We start from the raw sequence: 25,749 nt of genomic DNA, 5'->3' as shown, positions 1-25,749 counted from the left end.
CTTTTACTAAAAAAGACAGTGACCACAGGACAGTTAGTGGCATCATTTAACCCTTAGGGCCCGCTTTAATTTTACACACACTCGTATCCTTCTATGCAGAAAATGTGCTATTCAAAATCAAGCTTTAAAAATATCATAAATTAATGATTTGAATGATCCTTTCATTGAGTTTGTTTTTTAACCAACATCTGTCCTAATCATAAATATCAACTATCATTGATTTTCAGAATTTTAACCCTTCAAATGCTTTTGTGTCACTGTGTTTCAGATTTACTATACTACATGCAGAGTAGATTTTTTTTTTATTATTACAGAATATGTCAACCATTTGCAGCAACATTCATTGTGACAGTGCAGAAAGTGGAAATAGCATGTATTTTCTCCATATGCCAAATATGGAAAAAATGACATCATCAGGTGGAAAATAGTGAAAATTACAAAATGGCAAAATCCCAAAATTAAGTAATACAATGCATGTTTTATGAATGGGTTTAAAATGCAATTTTTTTTGCACTTAACAGTATGAATGTGAATTTTTTGTTTTTAAAGTATTTTATTGTGACTTATTGTTGGAGCTGAGCTGGAAATTACAATATTAAACAATAATACACAATTTTAATGTATGGACACCACACACACACAAACACACGTGTCCGTTGTAGACAATATGGCATCAAGGAATCAGACAGCAAAAGAACAGCGAATGCATGTTTTCCTGGCTATTCTTTGTCGTGCAGCATCCAGGCAGAGGCAGCCGGGGTCATCGTCAGGCTACGGGCCACACCTGGGCCAACGGCAACTTGCTACAGACTTTCCCTTCCCTCCCTGGCACTGCTGCTGTTCTTTTTGGTTTCCACACACATTTTAACACACCCAGCATACACAACTGATTATTGATTTGCATGTTTATTCAGTTTTTTTAAAAATAAATAACGCTTTTAATGTTTGTAAACTTGTCTGGTCGCCCATGTTTGTTGCAGCCTTTGAGCCAGGTTGTAACAGGAAGAGTCACACATTTGCATGAGCAAAGCAGTGTAAAAAATAAGCAAAGTTAGTGATGAAAGCCATATGGATGTGTGTCTGGTGTGTTTTGGAGGGGTTGAGAGTGCAAAACCAAAAACCATGGATGCAGAGTGGATGTCTTTTGATGCAGTTTTTGTAGCCTGGAAGGCCCAGGTGAACGTTATCAAGCCGACGACCCTGATGAGGCAACGTCAGTCTCCAAGATGGGGGAGGGGCGTCTCAAATTACTGAACTGATGAATGGATTTCACCATTCTTGCTTCAATTTTTTAAAAGCTGCCTGCATTTCCAGAGTTTCTTAAGTATCTAAATATGACCTGTTACTTTCACCTGTTAAAACAAAAGTCACATCACAGGACTAAAGGACTCATATTTAACACAATGTCAATGTTTTATTATTAAAAATACAATTTCAGCAACATACAAGAATAATTTGGTTTCATGATTACATCATAAATACACATATAGACATGTTCCCTCGAACAAACAGATAAAAGTTTGTCCTTTGGCTTGTGCAAACCGTTGAGACACTGGTCAAGAAATTGGCAGCATCAAAAAGCTCATGAACTTGAGCCGTTATAATTAACTAATGTAGAATCATTCAGTTTGTCCCCAAAATACACATCTGCTAGAGATTATCATACGTTTTAATCCATTTTCTACTGTAAACAGCTTTGATTGAAAAACATATTATTAATAGGTAACAGGAACAAGAGGAAACAAGTGAATTCAAAAAGTAAATATGTTATAATTTTAATAAAACACAGAAATGTTTTCAAATATATAACTATACTGTGAAGTTGGCTGATGCTATATCTGCATCATGTGCAAAAAAATGACAAACAGTGGGGTAAAAGCTTGTTCCTCTGACTGTTGAATATACTGTATAAATAATGCATATACATAAACATTTCTTTTTCATCACATTTCTTATGAATTATCAGTACTAAACTATGCATCAGACTTGTGTGCTGCCAAAGTTCAGTTTGGTAAACTGTCCGCTGGTAAATTGTTTCATGATTCTTTTCATGATAACTGAGATTCAGGTATGGATTGATCGGTTCTTCATTTTGAGGTGGATTAGTGGGGGAGGAAGGTCTGCAGAGCATCCAGCACCACTGATCTGTGAGGCTCGAAAACGATCAAAGATGGCGTTTCTGCTCTACGAAGCTGTTTCACTTTCAAACCACTCGAGTATCGGGTCTTTGTTCTCGCTGACCCACTGGATGTTGACTTGAGTTTGCTCTATGGCCTGTCTCACCGCCCAGGTAACAGATCCCGTGTCATAGTCTGCTGCAAAACGCTCAAGCTGTAAACACACACACACACACACACACTCAGAGTTAGTACCGTGATGTTAGATGTTAGTGTAGCAGAAAGAGAGTCAGAGATAAAACAAACATGCTTCCACCCAGATAACTCAAGGTGACACAGAGACTTCTGATAATATATCAGGGTGTTTCTGGTTACTCACTGGATATTATCAGCTATTGGTGTGTGACTGGAAAGAGGAGTTTCCTCCTGATGTAACTGTATGCTGGTATTATTATTTTGACATAATGAAACATCAGTAAATTACCTCAGCCAGTTCAAAAGGTGTCGAGAACCTGCTGGTCACGGCCTCTATCATCCCGGATGGATACCTGGCAGCAGAGGACCAATATAAGAAACAGATTTCAGTATATTCAGCAACACCACAAAGCAACGTCACCATGACCATTGAGTTAACAAAAACAGAACATTTTAGCACACATGAAGGCAGACTTTATTGCACTTTATTGTATAAGACTGCATCAGTTTTGGTTTGGTAGCCCTTATAAACTGTTTACTGTAAAGTATTATGAGTTTGATTATTTTCTGACAGAAACATCATTAAAGTCTGGTTAATCAAAATGTATGATGAGGATTAGGGCCATGGAAGAGGAAAAAAAATAGATTTCATGAGTAAAGTTGTATTATTACAAGAATAATGTTGTAATTTTGAGGAAAAAAGAAATTGTTTTTCTTTAACATGGCAATAACCCTCTTTTGTAAAATTATCTATTGACTCCAAGAGAAATTTTTAATTGCTGCTGATTTTTTGATTCTGATCAACTTCAGGTGCCACTGTGTGCTCATGAAATGAAACCATCTGTTATGTCTATATTACTTTGATACTGATCAATTTAGCTTCCTGGTAACGGTACAAACAGAGAGGGATTTATGAAGGACAGCTAATGATAAGCACTGATTAAATAACAAGACCTTTGTATCTGATGACACCACACAAGATTTTTATAAGCCACTGTTTATTGCAGTCTGCTGTTTTATGGCAGTTCTTGTTTATTTAAATGACTGGACTGCACGTCAGTGTCAAGACGCCTCCGTAAACAGCAGCCCGCAGGCTCTCAGATCTAATCTGTGATGAGGCGGTGAGCAGCAGCACGTCCATTAGGAAAATTAACAATTCTTATTGCTTAAACCTAAACAACCCAAGCAACACAGGCAACAAGTACTAACCAGTCAGAGGGGGAGTAGGGTGTGTCTTGCCTTAGCTATCTTAGGAAAAGCAAAGTCCACTACCCACTGCAACCTCAGAGTCAGATCAGGGGGGCGCCCAATTATTGTTTGTATAATTAAGTTTTTGTCAGATATCAAAATATGCTTGAAAATACACATCTGCTTGAAAATACACATCAACATGAATCCAACAGACTGTTAGCAAAAATAAATCTGCTTTTTCATAAGCATGGATAAATAAATACACCGAAATAAAATACAAATAAAAACCATCAAAACTCAAAATTATTAACAAAAAAAAACAGAAAAAAAAAATTGGTGAATTTTTTCAGTTGTACTTGTATAAACTGTTTATAATTATATTTATAACAAAAAAACATATAAATCATATTTTATCAACCTTTCCTGTGTTTTTTATGAAAACAATCTTAATTTGTGAAATAACATAAGGTGTGGGAATATTGTAGTGAAGTCAAAGTGCAATATTTCCCTCTGAAATATAGTGGAGTAAAAGTATAACGTAGTATGAAAAGAAAATACTCAAGTAAAGTAAAAGTACTTAAGTACAGTACTTAAGTAAATGCTCTTAGTTACATTTCAGCACTGCTTACAGTGATCGGGTGCTCAGAAACATGACACCAAATGAAAGATAATGCTGCTGTGTCTGCTGGGTGTGTTAGTGGGCAACAGTTTGCTGACATGTTAGGAATATCAACTTGACGAAATCACAGTATGACAAATGTGTGTGACTTGTGGAGGAGTTCTGTCCCCAAGTGGCCAAAAAAAAAAAAAAAAGATGCAGCTTTAAAGAGCTGTACACTATAAAAAGAAGATTTCGCTCAGAGTTCTCATAATCTCACGGCTGTGTTAGTTTGGCTTCCCCACCTTGTCGAATCTGAACATGTTCTAGGGAAAACCATGAATGTTTGTCATTTTCTTGGAAATCTGTCTGAATAAAGATGACTAAATTTAAACATCCGCATCATGTCTTCCTTTTTATTGGTCAGACCGACACTATCTCAAATACTTGTTCATGACTCAGAAACAGATGCGACAGTAGACTGACTCAAAACAGCAACCTACCCGTTCGCGATGTATTCCCAGTTTGCTCTGACAAAGTTCCAGGCCAGCGCCTGTCCCGCCACATTCTGGGCTATACTGCTAATAATGGAAGGAACATCCATCAGTCGTATCTTCTCAGGGTTCAATGTGTACTCCAGGTATCTGCAAGATAAGAAAGACTGGCTCTTCACTTAATGACAGCTGCATGTTTGGGATTCACCTTATCAAAGGCGTGTCCACAGCAAAAGAAGTTATCATGTACAAAACATTGTTTGTATGACACACCAGGACTTTGTGTTTAACCCTGGCTGTGTTGGCTTCACCTGTTAAGCAGCCAGATCTTTTTGGTGCAGGAAAGAGCGCGACGGAGCTGCACTTTCTCTGAGGTATCACTGGAGCTCTGTAACTTCCCCCAGGCAAACTCCCACTCTTTCTTCCCACCAGCGGCCACAGCTTGGCAGTAGATTACAGACCGCAGGTTGGGGTGGATGCTGAGTGACACACAGACGCACACAGTTGTTTTCCTCACATCAGGACTGTGTCTTTTTCAAAATGTCTTCAAATGTAACACATTTTAATACAGTGGTTCCCAACTGGCCCAGCCACAGGGTCCAAATTTCTCCTTAGTCATTAGTTCAAGCTCCACATATAAGATACCACATTTTCAATTTCATTTCACAAAATGTTAACAACATTTGGGCTTAGCACACAATGAGTAAAACTTACTGCAAGAATAAAGTGCACTCACTTAAAACTGGTGACAAAAAAATACTGCAAAGGCACAGCATGTTAATAGGCCAAATTATACCAAGAACAGGGCAATAAAATAGGTGCTGTAGGGCAAAAAACAGGTTGGTGTGATAAATGAGGCCTTTAACAAAGTTGTTAGGTATAAATGTCAAAATAAAGTATGTTTTTTACAAACTTGAAAACATTAACAAGTCACTTGCGGTCCATGAGAATGAACCACAGAATGGACCCGTGATCCACCAGTTGGGAACCACTGCTTTACCGTATGTATATACATGCATGTGTGTATAGGGTGAGCACATACAGTATACACATTTAATGAAGAGTCAATGGGCCTCATGCAGCAACGTTCTCGTCAATTTATCTTATATCTTTTTCTAAATTTCTGTTGAGAGAAAAATAAAGAGCAGCCAACTTCATAGGTAATGCCCACTAAACATGATATAAGGACAGGAGTGTACTCTAGTACACAACCAATATCTAAAAAAGTGTCAAAAGGAAGAACTTCAGTGGTAGTGAAATTTATGTACTGTGAAATAAAACTTAAATAAAATAAAGAGTGTCAGTGCTGGTGTTACTGGAAAATCAAAACCCAGTCATTACAAAATATAAGGGATACTGTCAGTGGTAGAGGAAGTATTCACATCAAGAAAAATGTATTCAAGGATTTAAAGAAAAAGTAGAAAAAATATGTAGAAAAAATTAACTAATTTAAAGAAAATCTAAATAATTACAATGATCATCAGGTAGATCTATATGATCTCTAAAAATCTAAAAATCAATCTTTGTGTAAGGCCTGCATCTCAGAGCAGTGTACGAGCCATTCAGCCACATCATCCGAGGGTTTTTATAGTTTGTGTTTGGATCAGTGGACCAACAGTATTTCTTTAGCCCACAGATGTTATAATCCAGTCATTATGATTATTTTAAAACATATATTTATCTCAATTTGATTATGTAATATTTTCAGAAACCTGTTTTATGCAGTGATTTTCATCTTGTACATTTATGTTATGTTATATTGCTGCAATACATTCTCATCCCAAGTCGTCACATGTTGCCGCTTTGCAGTGGACTTCTGTGTCTACATGTTATGTTTTAGGTATCATTCTGTGTCTGCTGTTGATGTTTCACGATGCCGCTACCTTGATGTCAACCCAAGCACATGGTGGGAATACACTGCATGTGGTTATGCTTAGACAACACAAGCACATGGCAAACAATGCCAGAACATAAACAAATGCACTTGCTGCCTTATATTGTTAGGATTAGGCGAAGGAGGCACATGGTAAGGTGTAGAAAAAAAAACACTACATTAAAATTGGAAGCGAACACTGGACTCCCACACGAAAGTCCAGGGGCCCTATAAGGCCCTTGTGCTCTGTATATAATGTCATGTTATGCTTAGACAACAAACACACTTGGCAACAAAGACATAATAAATAAAAACAAATATAAGTCAACATTTGTTTGTATATGGTGTTATGCGTGAGGCCCAATGTCTCTCTACTCTAAAGTTGCACCTGGATTCCAAAAGGCTAGAAAGTAAGTGTACAGGAGTTTTGTTTTTCAACAATAGGATCATATTCTTCATGGCTGCTGTAGTTTATGAATTAGTGTCATGGGGCGTTTCCACCAGCAGGTCAGTTCAGATCAGTTCAGGTTATTACTAATTTTTGGGGGTTTCCATTGTGAGAAGATGCTACCTTTAGTATCTTTGGAACATAAGTCTGCTGGCAACTTTTAAGGTGGAACTTTTACTTGTAATGTTATCAATGCATGAGTTGACAACGCAATTTGTCTCTCCTGCATGACATACACGTTTAGTAATCAGTCAAATTTTCTAGCATTTAAAAAAATTAACATAAATTCCAACCAGATTATGTAAACTGCAAATGTTCTCATCCTCACTCAGAGAAAAAAGAGCATGTCAGAACATTGTTCCTGTGCGCTCCGGCAGCACTAAACCCCTGCTCTTGCCTTACAAGGAGTCAAAAATCCAATGAAGAGAGACTCTCACTGCAGCTTGCTCTTTTAAGTTCTGAAAAAGTCACAGTGCAGCCCCGTTCTGTGGATGATAAATGGGATGTGGACTTCACTTTGTATTACTGGTGAACAAGGAATTACAGCGAGTGCTGGACAAAGGAGGGACAAAACCCCACCCACATGTAAGAGTACTGTCTGCGGTGGAAACGCTAAACAGATCTAGGGTCTAGGTACATGTTCGTAGGTGTTATTTTTGGTTCCAAAGGTAGTATACTGAAAGCCTTTGATGGAAACACAGCTTTAGAGTACATGTTAACATAAAATTCGTGCCAAGTGCAGCTTTAAAAATAAGAAGTACAATGCACAGTGGTAACAACAGCCACCAACAATTAACACAAAAAGTGATAAAATGACACCTACCTTTACTAAATCAATGCTGCAGAGTAAAACTACAGAAAATAATGACAGCTATTACAGTGAGACAATTGCTTTTGGAAACAAGTAGAGCTGTGCAGGTTTAGGATCATTTCAAAAAGGTATGAAGTAGACAGAAACTGTAATGGTCAAATCCTAAATAAAAAATACTTGATACTGTGATTAGTGTACTTACGGGTTGGTAGAGTTGCTGTTCATCCACTTAGCAAACATATTCGTAGCCATCTCTATGCATTCTGGGAGTCCATTGTAGCATGCCAACTGTGTGGCGAGGATCTGGTTGTACCTTGAAATGAAGCACAATTTCATTTGATATAATTAGTGTACAGGCAAAAAAGACGTTAAATGTGATGTGTTTTGAGGAAGTCTGAATAGAGCGTCATTTGGGAGACAAGCTAACGTGGTAACATGAGCACAGATATTATGTTAGCAAAACAATGGATACAGAGTAACATTAGCCTTCATATGGAGTAATGTTTGGGTCCACCAGCTGAATGTCCAATATTCAGTCTCTCTTAGTTCTGCTTTGTGAATTACTGCATATCTTAGCAGTTATATATGAATGGTGCCAGCAGGTGGGCTTATATACAAAAATAAGGTTGATGGTTTACAGCCAGGCTCAGTACTGAACGATATCTGATTTGTAATTCATGGTAGCAGAGTGTTATTAAAAGTACACCTGGAGAGTTGATGAGTTAAATATTTCATGGTTATAACTAATCAGTACTGCCAAATTTCCTCTGCATGTTACTTTTTAGGTACTACCTCTGTTGAGGTTCCAAGCAGAACCTGCTGTTGAAGGTGGAGTTAAAACACTGCAGATTACTAACTGGTACAGACGCTGGACAGTCTGAATAAACCTGTAATTTTTAAATCTTCCATCAGTAACGATGGTAATATTTTTAATTCACTCATGTCAGAATTTTAAAAGTAGGTGACTGCAACACTACGATGTACACTACGCCATGCACTACATGCACTACGCCATACAATATACACACAAAATATACTACATACACTACACTGTGCACTACACCATACATTATGTACACACCCTACGTCATACAATATGCCATACAATACGTACACACACAAGTACACTACACTGTACACTTACACTGGCTTACTCTATGTACATTATGCAACACAATACTTACACTACCCCATAAAATATGTACGCACTACACTAAACACTGCGTCCGTTATGCAGTACACTACGCCATACACTACACCATGCAATACATGCACTATGCTGCACATTACATACACTATGTCATAAAATACATACACAAACAATATAATACAATATACTACAATACACTACATACAATATGCAATACAATACGTACACACACAATACATTATGTACACTATGCTGCACAATATGTAGACTGCCCCATACACTATGCCATACAATACATCATATAATACACACACAAACACCGTACACTACCTACACTACACCGTACACCACACCATACAATATGTACATGCACAATACACAACATACAATATGCCATACAATATGTACACACACAATACACTATGTACACTACGCTGCACAATATGTAGACTACCCCATACACTATGCCATACAATACATCATACAATACATACACTCACACACACACACATACACACACACACACACACACACAATAAACTACCTACAATACACCGTACACTTCATCAAACAATATGTACACTATGTCGAACACTATGTACACTACACTGTATACTTCGCCATACAAAATGTACACTACGCCATACAATTGATAAAGTGCAGCCCTTCCTCTGTTCGGTTGCTAATATAAAGATTCAGCAAATGTTGCATTTAAGATGATGGCACGGCAGTTTCTCACATCATTTCTCACGTTGGTGACCAGTCAAAAATCCCACCTACACTGAGAGGGTACTATATGCAGTGATAAATGAAATAGAGAAAGGTACCTGATACCAGAGGTGAGTTCGGTCAAACTGAACCATGCAGTGGTAATGGAGCAAAAGCGCTTTACAGTGGATTAGTCTTATGTAAAAACATCTTGTTAGGTTGGTTGCTTTAGCGCTTGGTAAGTCGTTCTTAGTTTACTTGGTAAAGAGCTACACATACAGAGGTAATCTATAAATTAATACCAAAGAATCTTTCAGTCACGTTTAAAGTCTTCTTCTTTCTTTTTTTTACTCCAAATAAGACTTCTTGAGAACTTGTTCCTTGTAAGCACACTACATATTGGAACAGGTTTATACTACACATCTGTTGCTAATATGTTTATAACAGATGATGTGTATAATAACAATACAAACTCACATCTGTTCTGCATTGGTTCTCTAGAATGGATTGTGAATTTGTAGAGCTGTAAACTCATTTGTCCTTACTGTAAGGAGTGATCCTTTGGGACGGTTGAATGGTCTGTGTAGTTCCTGAGAGAGTTGTACAGGCCTTTAACCTGTTCCCGGAGGTACGCCTACAGGAAGAGACAGCAGAGTTACGGGAACACATGCAGCAATATAACACTTTTACGGCACATCTGTTTATTGCTCAATATGAGTCACTTCAGTAAGTAATGTTACAAAGCAGGATACATTTTTTATATCACAAGTTATAAAGGATGTTTTGATATCACATGCCTGCATGGGTCCATACACCTCAGAGCGGTCAAACATGAGGACAATGTACTTGAGGTTCTTGACTGCCAGTTTCCAGGGAAGGTACGCTCTCTCATTTCGAAGGAAGCGTGTTGAATTAAGAGCCAGAGTGACTTCGACCATTTTGGCCCTGAGGAACAGAGAGGTTGGACTTGGTAAAATCAGGGAGGCAAACTTGCAACCAGACATGATCTTAAAAACAGGTGTGATCACAACACACATCATGCAGAAAACTACAGTATAGCAGTCTGGATCAACTGAATCCACATTATTACCTTGCCAAGAAAAATGCATCATCGAGAAGCTGCCCTCTGTTCATCAGTGGGATCCGCTAAAAAACAAGAACAAGACGAGGGACAGTTGACATTTCAGTTTAACAGCTTCCCAAATAGGAAGGTATCTACAATAGTACTCAGTCATTACAGCAAAATCAATATGAGAACAGGAAGTGAAGACTTTAATGCCTCCTGAGAAGGGCAAATAACCTAAAAGTTAAGTACTGATCAGTCAATCAATCAGTTAAATAAAATCATGAAAACATGAATTTAGTAAATCAAAATAGTTCTGTCAAATTGCAGTCGCGGTAGTTATAAATAAATATCAATGCTCAGGACAAGTCAGTGTCACCATTCTCAGCCCCTTCTTATTCCGTAAAATATTGCTGCATTGACAGTGCTTTTGGCTTAATCGCAATCGCAATGCCAAAATGCATGAGGGCGTCAGGTGAGTATGCGCGAACAGAACCATTTGTGGTGTTATTATACGCTGGCAAGATGACACCTGCTGCATTTGCATGAAAAACAGCAGGACGTCGTCAGGTTGAAACACTGACACAGCGTAATCCTACCATGTGCATTTGTTGACATCCCGGTAGCACCATCCTGGAATGTCAATAACAGACACAGAAGTCCACTGCAAAGAAGCAACATGTGACGACTTGGGATGCGAACGTGTGGGCTTGAGGGTAGGGTTACATTGAAGTTTTACGTTTTCAAAGTCAAATATAGCCCCACCCTTCCAAAAATTGCCAGATTCATATGGTGGAGGGGTTTGCATACCCCTCCAAACCTGTGTTGTCCACACCAAATAGCTCCTTGTAGGTTTTCCTAAAGCTCCTGATGGCTTGTTTTGGAGGGGTTTCCATGAAATTTGGTAGAGATATTCATGCTAAAGGATGAATTGCAATAAGTCAAGTAATACTACCACAAAATCTGACAAAGCTTAACGTAATGACCTTTGACCTACTGGCTGCACTTGATGGAAAGTCCAGGTATCTACAGAGTCATTAGGATTTCATGGGAACTATAAATGTCTGTGCAAAATGTCACGACAATCCTACTGTTGGCAATCAACAATCCAAGACATGTCAGTCTGGACCAAAGTGGTGGATCGCCCAGTCCAACGCATTGCTGTCCTTGGACATCATTTACATTAACCACATGCTGATGACGTAGTTAAGGCAAGTACCAGAACATCCAAAACATCCATTATGTAATAGGTGTCCATGACGACAGGCAGGACTGTTCATTAAATCAACAGTTGGAAAGAGTCAAGAAATTGAGGCTCTCATTCTGGATTCAATATAAATCCTGTTGTGCAAGACTAAATTAACAGCCAGGGAAACGTATCAGCAATGAATGAGTTTTTGTTTGACACCTCAGATTTGAATAAATGAGTCAAGATGTCATTTAATCGCGAAATCTCAAGGAATATCAGGGCTAAGCCTTCAGGGGTAACCTGTCGCCTGTTGTCATTTACCTTCTAGTAAAAATCAGCTTGTAAAATGTCCTCATTCCTCATTCAGTCAAATAAACAACATCCACATATAGGTTTTTTTGTGATCAGTTCTATGATTTGCTAACTCATTATATGGCTCAGTGCTCACATCTGGGTTTTGCTCCAGCTGAGTCAGGAGGCGTTGCCAGTTCTCTGGGTTGTAATTGACTCTGTAGTATCCAGTAGAGTTGATGTTTGCCAGGATCCACTCTCCAGCCTTAGAAATGAATTCGCCTTTCTTTACTGTTCAAAGGGCAAATATCATAAATAATCAATAGCACAGTATGAATACAAACAATGTCCAAAGTTCAAGTTTTTTTTCTCATGAGTTTTTATATCTAGTCCTCTAGAGATCTAAACAAAAGGTTGTTTGTCTAACATGAAAACAAATCAGTTAATACAGGGTTTTAGAAGAACAGGGTGTTTATTCCAAGGCTCTGTTTTGTGCATTTTGTTACCTGTGGTGCTGGATTCCAACCAGACAAGGACAGGCTTAGATGTATTTGACATGACTCTGATTGGAACGTACCACCAAGAACTGAAAAGACAGAAAATAACAGACAAAAAAACATAATGAAACATAATGATTATTCAGCTTCTATACACTTACACAAGGAAATGATTGCCGCTCTCATCGCACACAAACTGGCACATCAGGTTAGAGTGGGAATGAAAACCTAATAAAAACAATTAAATATGCACTGTAAAATCTGACAAGTTCATTTTACTTAGAATAATCTTAGAAACCAATTGCCTTGAAAAGGCAAGTAAATATAACTATTATTCTTAATTTATGTTTACTACTTGAAAATTGACTTAATTTTGTGACATTGTTGCAAATTAAAAATGATAAGTGAAATTATGTTGTTCTTTCTAAGTGTTAGCAACTTCCGTAAACCAAGTAAGTCTGAGTTAACTTGATCATTTCCAAATGCCAATAGTGAATTTAGGAGATATGTGAGTTTCTTTTTCTAAACATGTTTAAGAATATGCAAATATGATTGCACAGAGACATAGCTCAGTTAACTTGGTTCACTGAAGTTGTTAAAAGTTATAAAGATTGATTTAATTAAAGTTGCCTTCACTTCACAAAATTAAGTACATATGATTAGATTTTTAGTAAACTCTAACAATTAGAAATAAAGAAAACATTGATGAGGAATTATAGTTATTTTTACTTACATTTTTCAGGGAAATCGATTTCCTAGATTTTTTTTAAGTAATCAACTTGTCAGATTTTACAGTGTATACGTGAGCAATGAAGAGTCAAAATATCAATCTAGAAAAAAGCATTTTTTTAAAAAAAGGTGATTCACAGTTATCTGTAAATGGAGCATGGAATCTAATCTTCTGCATAATGTGCAGATACCATCATGCATGAGTTCGGACCTGTTATGGTCTGGGGATGGCCTAAGCAACAAAACTATGCCAGGTCACATTATTGTGCAACCAGTGTTATGGAGCACATAGTTACAACACATTGTTTCAAAACACTCCACATGGCCAACAGTGTAATCTATTGTAATCAGATGCAGTGATTTCATGCAGGGCTTGCAGAGAAATACTTGGTTAATAAAGACACCACTGAAGCATTTACTCACTGTATTTTGCCAAGCAAAACAGACACATGAACCTAACTTTTAAATTATTTGGTGACATCTAATTTCAGAGGGACATAAACACTGTGAAGTGATACGCTCACTGGAGGACAGATTTATGATCAAACTTTGGTCTCTGGAAATATATTGAAGATTAGGGATATTTTTCAATTTGCGATCCAATAGGTGGTGCTTACACTTGAGATGTAAAAAATAAATACTGTAGGAGGGTATCATTATTTTGGAACCACATTTGGACCATAAGTTTCCTGCTATGCTGCATTTTCTCACATTTCTAACACCTAAAATCTAAAATGTCTGTAAAGTTGACAGGATTCTTCACACCGGTGGCTCATGTTGACCATAAACTATGGTCGATGTGTGTATAATGACACAATAATATTACATTATTATTGTAATGTTAAACCTGCATCGATTGATTTTTTGGCCTATTGAAAAATAATGAATAATGACACTAAAAACCTTTGTAAAGTTGTCATGAATTTTGAAATTAGCTATAGAGACCAATGTTTTGTTTCGGTACCTGAAAACGTTAATTTCGGCTCTAAAGTTGGGTGTTTTAACATGGGGGTCTATGGGGACTAACTTGTCACTGTGGCCATTCTAAGAATTGTAGTTTTTGGCACTTTTTTGGCTTCATTTTTCAGTCCCAGAGGCTGCCACTTAGGGAAACTGCTCCCTGAATTGGTTGATAATTCACTGTGGATGCATGGATCCACCTTTCACATAAAAGATGGCCGTTTGATCCATTGTTTATTTATGAGACAACTGTAACTGTGTCATCATTCAGTAAAAAGTATTCAACTTTCCACCACTCTTGGAAGCGGTGGTTATCACTGTTGACGTTATGCCTCTTTACTGTGGCAGGAAATGTCTGCTGGTAGAAAACTGATCTGTTTGTTTGTTCATCGTCTGTTTATGAAAACACATCCGTTCTCCCTGCAGCGTTCCTACTAAAGCCCCGCTATAGTGAGGTGAAGTAAAAATGCAAAGTGATCTTGACATTAACCAATATTTTCTGATGGGTCCCATATAGTATATTTTGAAAAACAAGCCAACAGCCATTTAAAATTTGTTCAAGGGTCACAATTGGTCCCTAGGGCGGTCTTTGGACATGTCTGTATTAGAGGGACAGTTCATAAATGTCATGATGTCCTTTATCAATCACTTATTACAAATCAATAAATACACCAGCCACGTTCTTCTTTTCTTGCTCTTGTGACTTCCTCCATTGTTTCTATACTAAAGATATAAATCTATTTAAATATACTAATTTTCGCTCAAGAGTTAATTCCTTTAACACATGTTCAGATAAAGTCAAGACCTCAGTTATCTAATTCTCTTCATGTTATATGGAAAGCAAATATAAATGACTGTAATTACAAAACCTATAGCATCTGAGACACTTTGAAGTATAAACTTAAATGAAGTTGTTATGATCATTATCTTTGTCCTGATCTTCCACCAAAACCTTTGACACTGGAGCGAGGTCCATTGAGCACATACCTAGATTCGGAAGAGTCATTGAACAGGAAGTGCTTCTGGTAGACTTCTCCATTGGTAGTGTTGATGGTAATGACAGGATAGCCAATTTGATTGGTCCAGGTGTTCATCACCTTAGCAACTTCGGTGTGACCCCCATTATCATGCTCGGCCTGTAAACATGTAAAATATCAGACAATATTTGGTGATTTAAATACCTGATCAGTGACATCAGCATTATCATCAGCAGCATTATCATCATTGTTATAACAAACAAAACATGCTTACAGCTAACAACAACAATTTGGCATGTAAAAAAAGGTGATTAAATACAAGATTTTACCTTTTGTATATATTTCCAGAGGTCGCTCTGCTCTGTGTTTTGATACCTGAAGTCTGAGAGGTATGCCTAAAACACAAAAACATAAAGAACCAGAGAGAGGTTCCAGTTAACAGTTTCATCCTGTGCTTAAATGATTGTTTTCAGAGGGAAAGTTTGCATTCAGAATTGCTGCTGAGAGTTGGATGAAAGTATCCATACACAGCTGCCAGCAGCAGATCCCAAGAGGGGGATGTTGAAATAAATGTCTGGCTTTAATAAGTTATCTGTCATTTTCTGGCCAAATGCGATTAAACCGCAATGATGTCGTAGGTTTGTATGGGAGTGTTTAGCAATCCTGCACCTGCCTGCTCCTTTTTGCTGGAAATTACAAATGCTCTTAAGTATGGACTGTGAACCTGTTTTTGTCTTTTCACACTGCAAATAAATACGTAAAAAAAAAAAAAAAACAGATGTTAGACTTCCAAGCAACAATGATGGTGTTATTGCAAACCCCAGTAATGAGTCCAATAACCAAGCGAGCCGTTAGCATTTCAGCAGCTCCAGTTCCCTCATTTCAGTTGGTTTCTGAATGTGTTTTCAGTTAGAGGTTTTAAATGACTTCTTCCTTTCACACAATCTGAACGTGAAACGTTCCCGTTTTTTTCTATGAAATAAAATATGTCAGTAAATGACTCGCAAATTTCGAAGCTCTTGTACATCATAAAGCGATTGCAAATGGCTAAATGAGACCACAAGATGTTTTTACACTGAATTGCTTTGAACACGCCTTTACAGCATCATAGCAGTGGACATGACTGTGTTGTAGTTTGTTTTTGCCCAGCTATAATTTACTACTTACTTACTACTACTTACTTAGTACTTAATTTACTATTTACTACTACTTTACTTTTGGTGATTAAGGAAATTATATCAAAATTATATGTGTATATATGCATTCTACATATGCAATAAAAACTGTAAATTACTACTGAAAACTATTCAATCAGATGAATGTTTTGAAAATTTCTTATGCAGTGATGATTGCTGGGAAACGTGTGTATGTTGTTGTCCAATCATAAGTCTCTATTTGATCACGTGACAAAACGACGAAAGCTCAGCACACCTGAGCAAGCTAGCAGTCATTCAAACACAGAAATGCGGTGGCAAGAAAATACATGAGAGATGCAGGAGGAAAACAGGAGGAGAAAGTTTCAGAGCTCCCTTAAATAGTTTCTTTTGGATTTTTGACAAACAGTTACCAGCTCACGGACACCCCCACTCGCCGCTGCCCTCAGAGGTGAGTCAGCAAAACATGTAGCAGTTAAGCTAACATTAGCAGCAAGCTACGTAACGTTGGTCTAAATAACCGTAACGTTTGGCTGCTGTGTTAGATGTGATTTTTAAAACAAGGCATACATGTGTTGTGTAGGCTAAATTGCGTGCTATTGGTAAAGTCGTGCATCTATGAGGTGGATAATCGGCCTATAAATTATTATGATGAGCTAACTAATAACCTGGTAGATGCTGTCTGTTCATAGCATTGGTTAAACGTTATTATTTACATATTTTCGGTCGCAGGTGCAACCAGTCAGAGACAGAGTCAGAAACATTCAAACAGGTGAGTACAAGTGATTTTTTTCAAGGGGATTTTGGGGTACCTGTTGGGCTGTCATGTCCCTGTTTCAAAGGTTGTTATTATTTAGGAGTCAGGTCGCTGCCCAGCACCTGTTTCATTGTGTGTGCGTACTTTTGTGGGTAAACTGTGCGCGTGCCACTGTGGCTGGACAGTTTTAACGACATATTAATGTTTGTTGATAAGAAATGTAGCTTTCTTGTCTCTTATTTACTAGTCTCCTGCCTTTATGTGGGAGAGGAGTGTTGTTGTAGTGAGTCCTGATGTTGTTGTACTAAAAAAGCCTGAAAAAGTCTGCGGTCATTTCAGCAGACAGTTAAATTTTCATCTCCTCTGCTCTCAGCTGCTTGTTGTTGTTGTTGTGCTTGTTGTTCACTTTCTCTTTGACCTCTGAACTCTGAATTCCCACTATTAAATCCAACACATGGTTGGTACTTTATATGTACAACTAATTGTGTCTGCATATCGCTGTGTGTGCTTCTCAACCAATGAGCCCAAAGGCCGTCATAATAACATGCACTGGGTTTGTCATTACTAACTTAATTAGCTTCATTAGCAAAACAAAACTGGGGAAACCTTTCAAGTGTTGCATGTATTTTGTCTGTTTTGATGATTTCCCCCATCCAGTCTTTTTTTTTCTTATCACATTGAATCATAATTGTCTTGGTTTTTCTTGGCTAGAAAGTGACGGCTGATTTGTGTTTAAATTTTTCTCTCTATTCTGGCAGCCGACAACACAACAAGACCATATTTTAAGACTCCTAAGTAGCCTATAACCCCATGGCAACCCATGTTATTCTCTGCTTAATCCTTTGTTTTGCCTTCAGCTAATACCATGAAGTTATTGTGATGTTGGCCTAAGAGGGTCTATTGTCAATAGATTGGATTTGGCTACATTAGACTGTGTGTCAATATCTGGCACCCTTTGACCCTTTGAAACCTGAGAAAAAGAAGGCAATTAACAGAGAAAGAAGAAATGACCCAAAAATTACTTTTTAAAAAAAGAAGGAAAACAAAATTTGAAATAGGTGCTTAAAAAAACAAAATAATTCTTGAACATTTTAAATATTTAATTGTGATAATTATGATAATTATATTTTTTTCCTTATCTTATCTTTATCTGAACATTTGTTACTAAGTTGTTCATTGCCTTGTTGTTATGTTTTTGGAGGAAATTGCGCCAATTTGCTCAGGGTTCAAAGGTTTAAATACTTGTGAAAGGTGTTTGAAAGTAGCACAAGAAAAGCGATGTCACTCCAGGTTTCAAAGAGTTAATCCATTAAGAAAACTTCCATGCAGCACTGACAGTTTTGTAATGAATGAGGAGACTCTCTAAAAGGAAAAATGCAGTGTTGGCTTTGTGTAGTGTGCTTTGCTTTTTGCAGCATTCAGTAAATTGTTGTTGAAGAAAGTAAACCAGACACACACAATATTATAAGCAGCTGATGTGATTTCAGGAGGTTTCAGTTTTTTCATTACCCAAATCAAAGCATCAAATACTGAAGTTTGGTGTGGTAGTTTGCATATCCACCATGTTGTAAGTCAATAATCAAAAGAATGCATCTTCTCAGGAAAAAAACCCGAAACTTTACCCCAGGTATATTCTTAGTCTTATCATTCACCTCGTGTTTTGAGGTTAAATAGAGAGTTAGAAGTCACCTTCAGTGCTGAGTGTCAGGGTCAGTGTGCAGAACCCCAACACCTGTATTCAGAAGAATTACAGCACAGTTTCAGCCCATGTAAATAGATTAAAAGTTGTTGCTTACTTTGACTCCTATATTGAAAACCCTTTCATCCACGATGTCTGCCAGCATTCTCAGCACAGCCGCCCCCTACAGAGTCAATAGCAAATACATGTTAATAGATAGATAGATAGATGGAAAGAGAACGTATTTATTACTTGTCTCGTGAACTCTCTACCTTGCAGTAGGTTATGGAATCAAACATCCCAATAATCTGAAAGTATTCCTGGACCTCTTCTGGCGGAGGAGTGAGAGGATGGGCTGTTTCCAGAGAATCCTGCTCAAATGCATCATGGAGGTTGCTCATGATGTGTGTTTCTTTCTAAGGAAAACCAAATGACACAACAATGTATTGTTTGTTTTGCACCAAGCTTTATTTTCGACTATATTTTTTTTATTGACCATGAGTACTGCAAGTTGAAAAGCTTTGCAACAGATAAGAAAAAAAAATTTTCCTCTCATTGAAAATGAATGAAATAGCAGAAATACATATATAATTCTTGGACGCAGTGTCCTCATCAGACAGAGGGCTTCAGCTATGGCAGGGAAGATCTGGACTGAACTTACCAATTGAAATGTAGGCTCAACATGGTCCACTGCCAAGAATGACATGTAGGTGGCAAAGCCCTCATTGAGCCAGATTTCATTCCACCATTTCATTGTCACCAGATTTCCAAACCACTGTCAACAAAAAGACAATATGGATAGTTGAGGTGACAGTGATATGTAACACTAAGAAAATAATGCAAGATGTTGTTGGAATAACGTTTTTGCCATTTTGTCAGTGCTCTTATGCAAAAGTACTTGTCATCAGTGAGAAACGGTTAGTGCTTTTATTTTAAAAGTGACAAGTATAATTAAAGACATTTTTCTAAATTTTAGCAACTTCAGTAAACCAAGATTACTGTGCTTTTTATCTGTATTCTGTTGTTGGAAACTAGTCAGTCTTATTTGTACTTTTATAAACGTGTTAACAAAACAAATCTCCTGACTTCATCATTGGCAAAATCAAGTTAAGTCAGACTAACTTGGTTTACTGAAGTTGTGAGCACTTACAAAGAACAAGGTAATTTTACTTACCTCGTTTTTAAGTTGCAACAACTTCACCAAATTAAGAAAATTCAGCTAAATTTTTTCAGTAAAACTAACAATTAGAAATAAAGTAAACATAAATCAAGATTTATAATCACAATTACTTTGCTTTTTCAAGGCAATCATTTCCCAGGATCATTTTAAGAAATGTTAACTTGTTAGATTTTATAGTGTATATTTTGTGTGTTTTTGATATTTTTATACTCTGCTCTAACCTGATGTGCCACTTCGTGTGCGATAAGAGAGGCAATCGTTTCCTTGTGTAACTGTGAGGACACGCCTTCCTCAAAGAGCAGGCCTCCCTCCTGGTACGTGATCAGTCCCCAGTTTTCCATTGCTGCAGGATTTAGGTCTGGCAGTGCAATTTGATCTGGAGGAATCACACAGATATAGTCAATAATCTAACCCTACTTTTGCTTAACCAGCATACATGTGCACAGATAGATCCCAGGTGGTGCTCGAGCACCAGCCTCTGACTCTTCTCAAATATAAAAACCTTTAAGGTGGACACCCAATATTAGTGTCACCAAGTCAGTATCTGACCAAATGTCTCCTTTTTTTGTTCCTGAGATATGACATTGACCTTTGCGTGAAATTCTGAGTCTTGAGTCAAGTCATGTCAAGTCAAGTCAAGTCAAGTCAAGTCAAGTCAAGTCAAGTCACAGTGACCTTGACCTTTGATCACAAAGTTCATTTTTGAGTCCAAGTGGACGTTTCTGCCAAATATGAATAAATTCCAGCAAGACATTGTTGAGGTGTCATGTTCATGAGAATGAGACGGATGAGGTTACAGTGACCTTGACCTTTGGCCACTAAAATCTTAGATCTTTAATGATTCGAAGTGGACATTTTTGCCAAATTTGAAGAAATTTTCTTGTGACATTCTTGAAATATCATGTTCATAAGAAGAGATGGGACGTATGGGACAGACAGATGGCCTTTAGCCATGGCTATCACTGGCGCGTAGGCATAAAAACATGAGCCTTCCACCTGGGACCCAATTACATTGGCTAACTGAAACAGTATTGCTGAATGCAGTTTTTATGATAAAATAACAAAAGCAGTAAAAATGTCATCATGGAGACAACAAGCATCCGGTTTTTAAAGTCTATCCTATTAAAACTTGACAAAGATTACCAAGCTTTTTCTGTTCGTAATTAATTTCAAAAAAGCTCTCGTAGAACTGAAGAATCTTTCCGGTGATGTTGGCCGCATATTTAGTGTGTCCTGCTTTAGTCGCTTCAGGGCGAGCATACGTCTGTAGGGGCAAAAAATAGAGGCAAGTTAAAACACCAAAGCAGGAACTAGCCCCCTGCATACTTCTGTTCTGTTCTACTTGTGCTTAATCAAAAACCTGCAGTGGCCCCGAGGGTCAAAAAACAACATTTCTAAAAACACTTCAACATTTCTCTAAATACTCTCTGAAATACTGTAGTGTTATGGGAAATGTTAAAGCGTTTAGAAAATGTTAGAGGCATTTTGGGAAATGGATTAGTGTTTTGGGAAATGTTGTAGTGTTTTGGGATATATATAGTGTTTTGGAAATTGTTTTGGTATTTTTGGAAATGTTGAATTGTTTTGACCCTCAGGCCCACTGTAAAAAACTGTGGGAGGTCAAATACCTAAATGCTACTACTAATACTACTAATACTACCAATACTAATAATAAAAACAATAATAATGTTTTTTTAAACTTAGCTTGCAAAAAATGACAGTGACTGTAGACAAGGTAAACTACACCAAAAACAATGACACATTGAATCATTTTGAATATCTTCAGTGCACATACGTTAATTATCACGCGCTCATGTGAGGAGGGAGTTGCATCAAACTCTGAAACTGTGAAGGCAAACAAGTATGTGGACATCTGCGGTGTTGGATGAAAATGAGTGTATTTCCATTCGTCGTCTAAGAGACTGGAGTCTGAAAGAGAGGAAACAAGGCAAAACAATATAAGGAAGGATATCTTGGAATTATTTTATTACTGTTTTACTCTCGGAGGAGCCATGAGCTGTAGTTCATTGTACGTATTGGCTTTGTCAGAGGAGACTGTTTTTACCTGACTTTTCCGCATTCCCTAATGCTGTCGTGTCTCTTCTGTGGATGATTGTCACATCAAACTCTGCCTTCATTTCTGGCTCATCGAAACAAGGAAACACAGTCCTGGCCTCTGATGGTTCCATATTGGTGGCAACAAGGAATCTATGAAAACAGATACAGTCAGCCTTTAACAATTAGGTAGAGACTGCAGATAAAAGTAATGAGGAAGCGAGTCAGATATCATAAAGGACCTGTTATGAATCACTCTGAATTGAGAAACTTAGAAAAATTCACCTTAAACATCTATCCAAGGCTTTCCCAAAGTACCTTGACAGCTTTTCTTATTCCACTTGTACTCTTACATGCAGTGTGTTGTTTGAAAGATAAAATGCTTATGTTTTTTTCTCCAAACAGAATCAGTGTAAGTGCTCCTGTCACAGATTTATATCAGTTTAAGTAAACTGAAACAAGATGTTTGCCTAAATCTTTCTTGAAAAAACATGCTGTAGATGACTGGATGACTGGGCGATATTAGCTGGAGAAAAAAACAATGGTGACATTGTATGCAGCATCACACAGTCCAAATTCACTGTAGATAACAATATCATAGAAAATAAACCTTTTTTCACGTTTTCTAAGGCTGTTTCCAGGAACTTATCAAAAAAACAGGCTAAAATTATGTACTTAATGTGTGAATATGATGGAAAAACAAATCAATACAGACATAAATGTCTATTTAGGAGCTTGCTGTTAATAACAACACTTATAGAAAGCCTAAGTTTAAAAGAAAGATTGTTTTTCCCCTTAAAATAAGAGCAGCCATTTGTTTATTATTTCTGTATTTCTGTATTAGTTTGTGGTGCAGGTAAAGGGTTAAAGTCTGCGATGGAGTTTCAGAGTGGCATTTACTACAAGACCCATAAGCCTCAGCCAATCGCAGTAGCTTTTCTTGCCTTGAAACAATGTCAAAAATTCAGTTTTTGACATCAAATTCTGACTGTTTGTGTCGGACAGTCTGAAGATGCTGTGTGGTGAGTTTGGTGTGAATTGAGTTAAAAATGTTGGAGGAGATAGGTTTCATTAGTTTTACAGTTTTTGTTAAAAACAGAGTGATGGACTTCACAATTTGCACTAGGTTGTAGTTTACAAAAGTGTCTTCACAACTGGGCCTACAGTTTAGTTTAGTGAAAGTTGCAAAGCTGTAGGCAACAGGTGACTTGTTATGACTTTTTAAGCACTGAACTTTAAACAGTTGCTTTACTGCCACCATCAGGACTATTGGTCCCCAATTCCCGTTAAGTTGGACATCAGACTGAACCTACGTGCCAAGTTTGGTTTATTTTCATGCGTGGAAAGTTAGGTTTGCTTGGGGGAAGGAGAAGAATATTGGCAAATACATGAGGAGACAGCAGCAGAGTTACCCGGCCCTCAACAAGCAGCTCCTAAACAACAGCCCACACCGTTAAAGACTGCAAACACATCTGATGTTCGTAGTTTTCTGGAAGGGAACTAATTGGCTTCGGTCCAGATGTAGGACAATTTGTATGATCATTTTTGGTCACTTTATTTATTTTCTGTCTTAACATCTCAGAAATCAAACTTGTGAGTTGTCGAAGTTTGTTTTCTTAAAAAAGCTAAACTTTGTTTGGCAGGCACGTTAAAGTAGTGTAATCTTTAGTATCTTTTCTGGGTGATTAATCAGATTGATTCAATATTGAGCACAGCGGTTCATCCTTGATTTTGAAGGTTATATTATTTTATTTAGGGTTGTTGGCGTTAACGTTTGTTGCCGGCAATCACGGCCAACATTCCTCTTTTTAAGAGACTGTACTTGGCTGTGAATCTAGTAGACTTATACAGTACCAACCATGTCATGCTAGCCTTACAGGAAGTTACTTAAGCTCAATAGTTGGGATGAATTTTGGCGAACAAAAATGGCATGGCCATGTCACCTCAATATATTTGAATGAAAATGGGTTATTTGCGTCTCCCTTTTTTCCCTTTTAGTTTGTTTAATTGTGTTAATCACCCGCTGACATTCTCGTCTTAAAGAGTCTGTACTGTTATAAAGTTAGAGTGACGATACCAGTATCATACAAAACTACGAGACTGAATGATCCAGTGATCCATGTCATGCTAGCTTCCCAGGAAGATTGATCATTTGACAGCCCTATTTTCTACAAACAAAACTTATCATCATTTGAAGAGAAAAAAAACATTAACATTTAACTTAGTTTCTTACTTACCTCTGTGCGTTTTTATCGTCCTCAAAGGCTGGAACACCTTCAGCATATGTGCTTGCATACATGCCATCAAGAAATGTTGACATTTCTCCCTCGAAAGCTAGAAACAAACTGTAGTTCCTTCCTGCCTCCAACACTTCGTTCAGTTGGATCTCCAGAAAGTAACTTCCGTCGTCGTGCTTTTTCATTGCAGAAACACCGATCTTCTCATTGTTGTCCTTGTTCATCACCACTGGATCAGAAAGCTTCAGGTCAGTGCCGCTGTGGAGGTAGATGGTGTCTGTGCTCTGGGCACATTGAAAAGTAACGGTAGAGTTCCCGGTGAAGAGATGTGTCTGATTCGGACTGGTGACGTTCACCACCTCGATGATGCGGGTGTAGAGGTGAGGCTGGAGGAAGACCTTGTAGCTGAGAGGTATGAGATTCTTTGGCAGCCGTACGACAGGTGGAGGACCTCGGGTGGTGGACGCGAACGTTGGCCGGGCCGTCGGATTCAGTCCACTGATCTCACTGTTATATAAGATGATCATGATGACAATGCCGGCGATGACAGACACAGTCAGAACAACAAAAGCAGCGGCGAAAGCCTTAGATATGGAGGATTTTTTGGGCATGGTGGCTGCTTCCTGTGGTCAGTTGTGAATGTCCTGCTGTTCGACTGCTCGAGATGAGTCTGATGAGTCCCTGAGCTTGTGTGCCTTTGGTCTGCAATGATCTGTTCACATACAAGTAACCTCCCTCCCATAAACAGGGCTTGGCCTTAGCAATTAGGGTCTGTACTTTGATTAAGCATTAACTCAGGCCTTCCCCAAGGAGCAAAGAGTAAGCGTTATAGTGTGAAGAGGGCGATGTTTATTGGCCTTGTAAATAATCAGTCAGATTGTGCTCTCAAACATCTGGAGGTGGTTACTGTGGTCTTACCACTAATGCATGGGTTAGGTAAACCTCAAAGAACACTTCATCCTCACTTACACTCCCGTCACACACACTCCCTCACATTCCCTTAGCGCACGCTGCTCGAAACCATCATAATCGCACGCCTGAGTGGAAACAAGAGCTGCCGCTGAAGAAAATCCCTCACAAGGAGAACATCAGCGTCACCACAATGGATCGTAGGTGACGGTGGCCACAGTTCCAAGATGCAGTGACGTTCCCTCCAACACCTGCCCTCCACGGTCGGGTAAAAGCTCAGCACAGGGGGTCGGATGATGCTTTCCAAAGATGCATGTCAACAAAGATCCTGTGCGCCTAACAAACTTGCAACAAACGAGAAGCATATGACGGGAGGAGTGCTGAGTGGGCTGGATAAGAGAGGAGAAAAAGAGGAGGAGAATAGAGAGCAGAGAGATTTCGCTGGAAAGCCCAAACTTCAGGGAATCATGACCAACATGACCACCACA

At 38.1% G+C, this 25,749-nt stretch overlaps 1 protein-coding gene across 1 annotated transcript; it reads right to left on the bottom strand.

Moving 5' to 3' along the window:
* Positions 1-1,389: 1,389 nt before the first annotated feature.
* On the bottom strand, positions 1,390-25,617 carry anpeplb (alanyl aminopeptidase, membrane like b). The gene is made up of 20 exons (XM_042496746.2): positions 24,353-25,617; positions 22,126-22,268; positions 21,856-21,989; positions 21,204-21,324; positions 20,282-20,436; positions 19,542-19,655; positions 19,153-19,296; positions 18,999-19,064; positions 15,621-15,686; positions 15,302-15,450; positions 12,635-12,714; positions 12,286-12,419; positions 10,676-10,731; positions 10,383-10,530; positions 10,131-10,219; positions 7,930-8,040; positions 4,907-5,074; positions 4,605-4,745; positions 2,602-2,665; positions 1,390-2,331 (listed from the first exon to the last, which is right to left on the bottom strand). The coding sequence occupies exons 1-20, from the start codon at positions 24,961-24,963 to the stop codon at positions 2,185-2,187; spliced, it is 2,841 nt and encodes a 946-aa protein (XP_042352680.2). The 5' UTR covers positions 24,964-25,617; the 3' UTR covers positions 1,390-2,184.
* Positions 25,618-25,749: the final 132 nt, after the last annotated feature.

This window comes from Plectropomus leopardus, chromosome 7 (genome assembly GCF_026936395.1).
Source record: "Plectropomus leopardus strain MGB_pleo_1.0 chromosome 7, ASM2693639v1, whole genome shotgun sequence".
Taxonomy (NCBI): Eukaryota; Metazoa; Chordata; class Actinopteri; order Perciformes; family Serranidae; genus Plectropomus; species Plectropomus leopardus.
Note: the sequence above shows the minus strand (reverse complement) of the source record. Positions and strands in the feature narration are given on the sequence as shown.

Bases quoted from the DNA above. Each gene is read 5' to 3' on its own strand.
- anpeplb (XM_042496746.2), bottom strand. From the start codon at position 24,963: ATGCCCAAAAAATCCTCCATATCTAAGGCTTTCGCCGCTGCTTTTGTT. The intron at 22,269-24,352 runs GTAAGTAAGAAA...CTGTTTTCATAG, and splicing joins GACGATAAAAACGCACAGAG to ATTCCTTGTTGCCACCAATA. The intron at 10,732-12,285 runs GTGAGCACTGAG...CTTGTTTTTTAG, and splicing joins AGCTGGAGCAAAACCCAGAT to CGGATCCCACTGATGAACAG.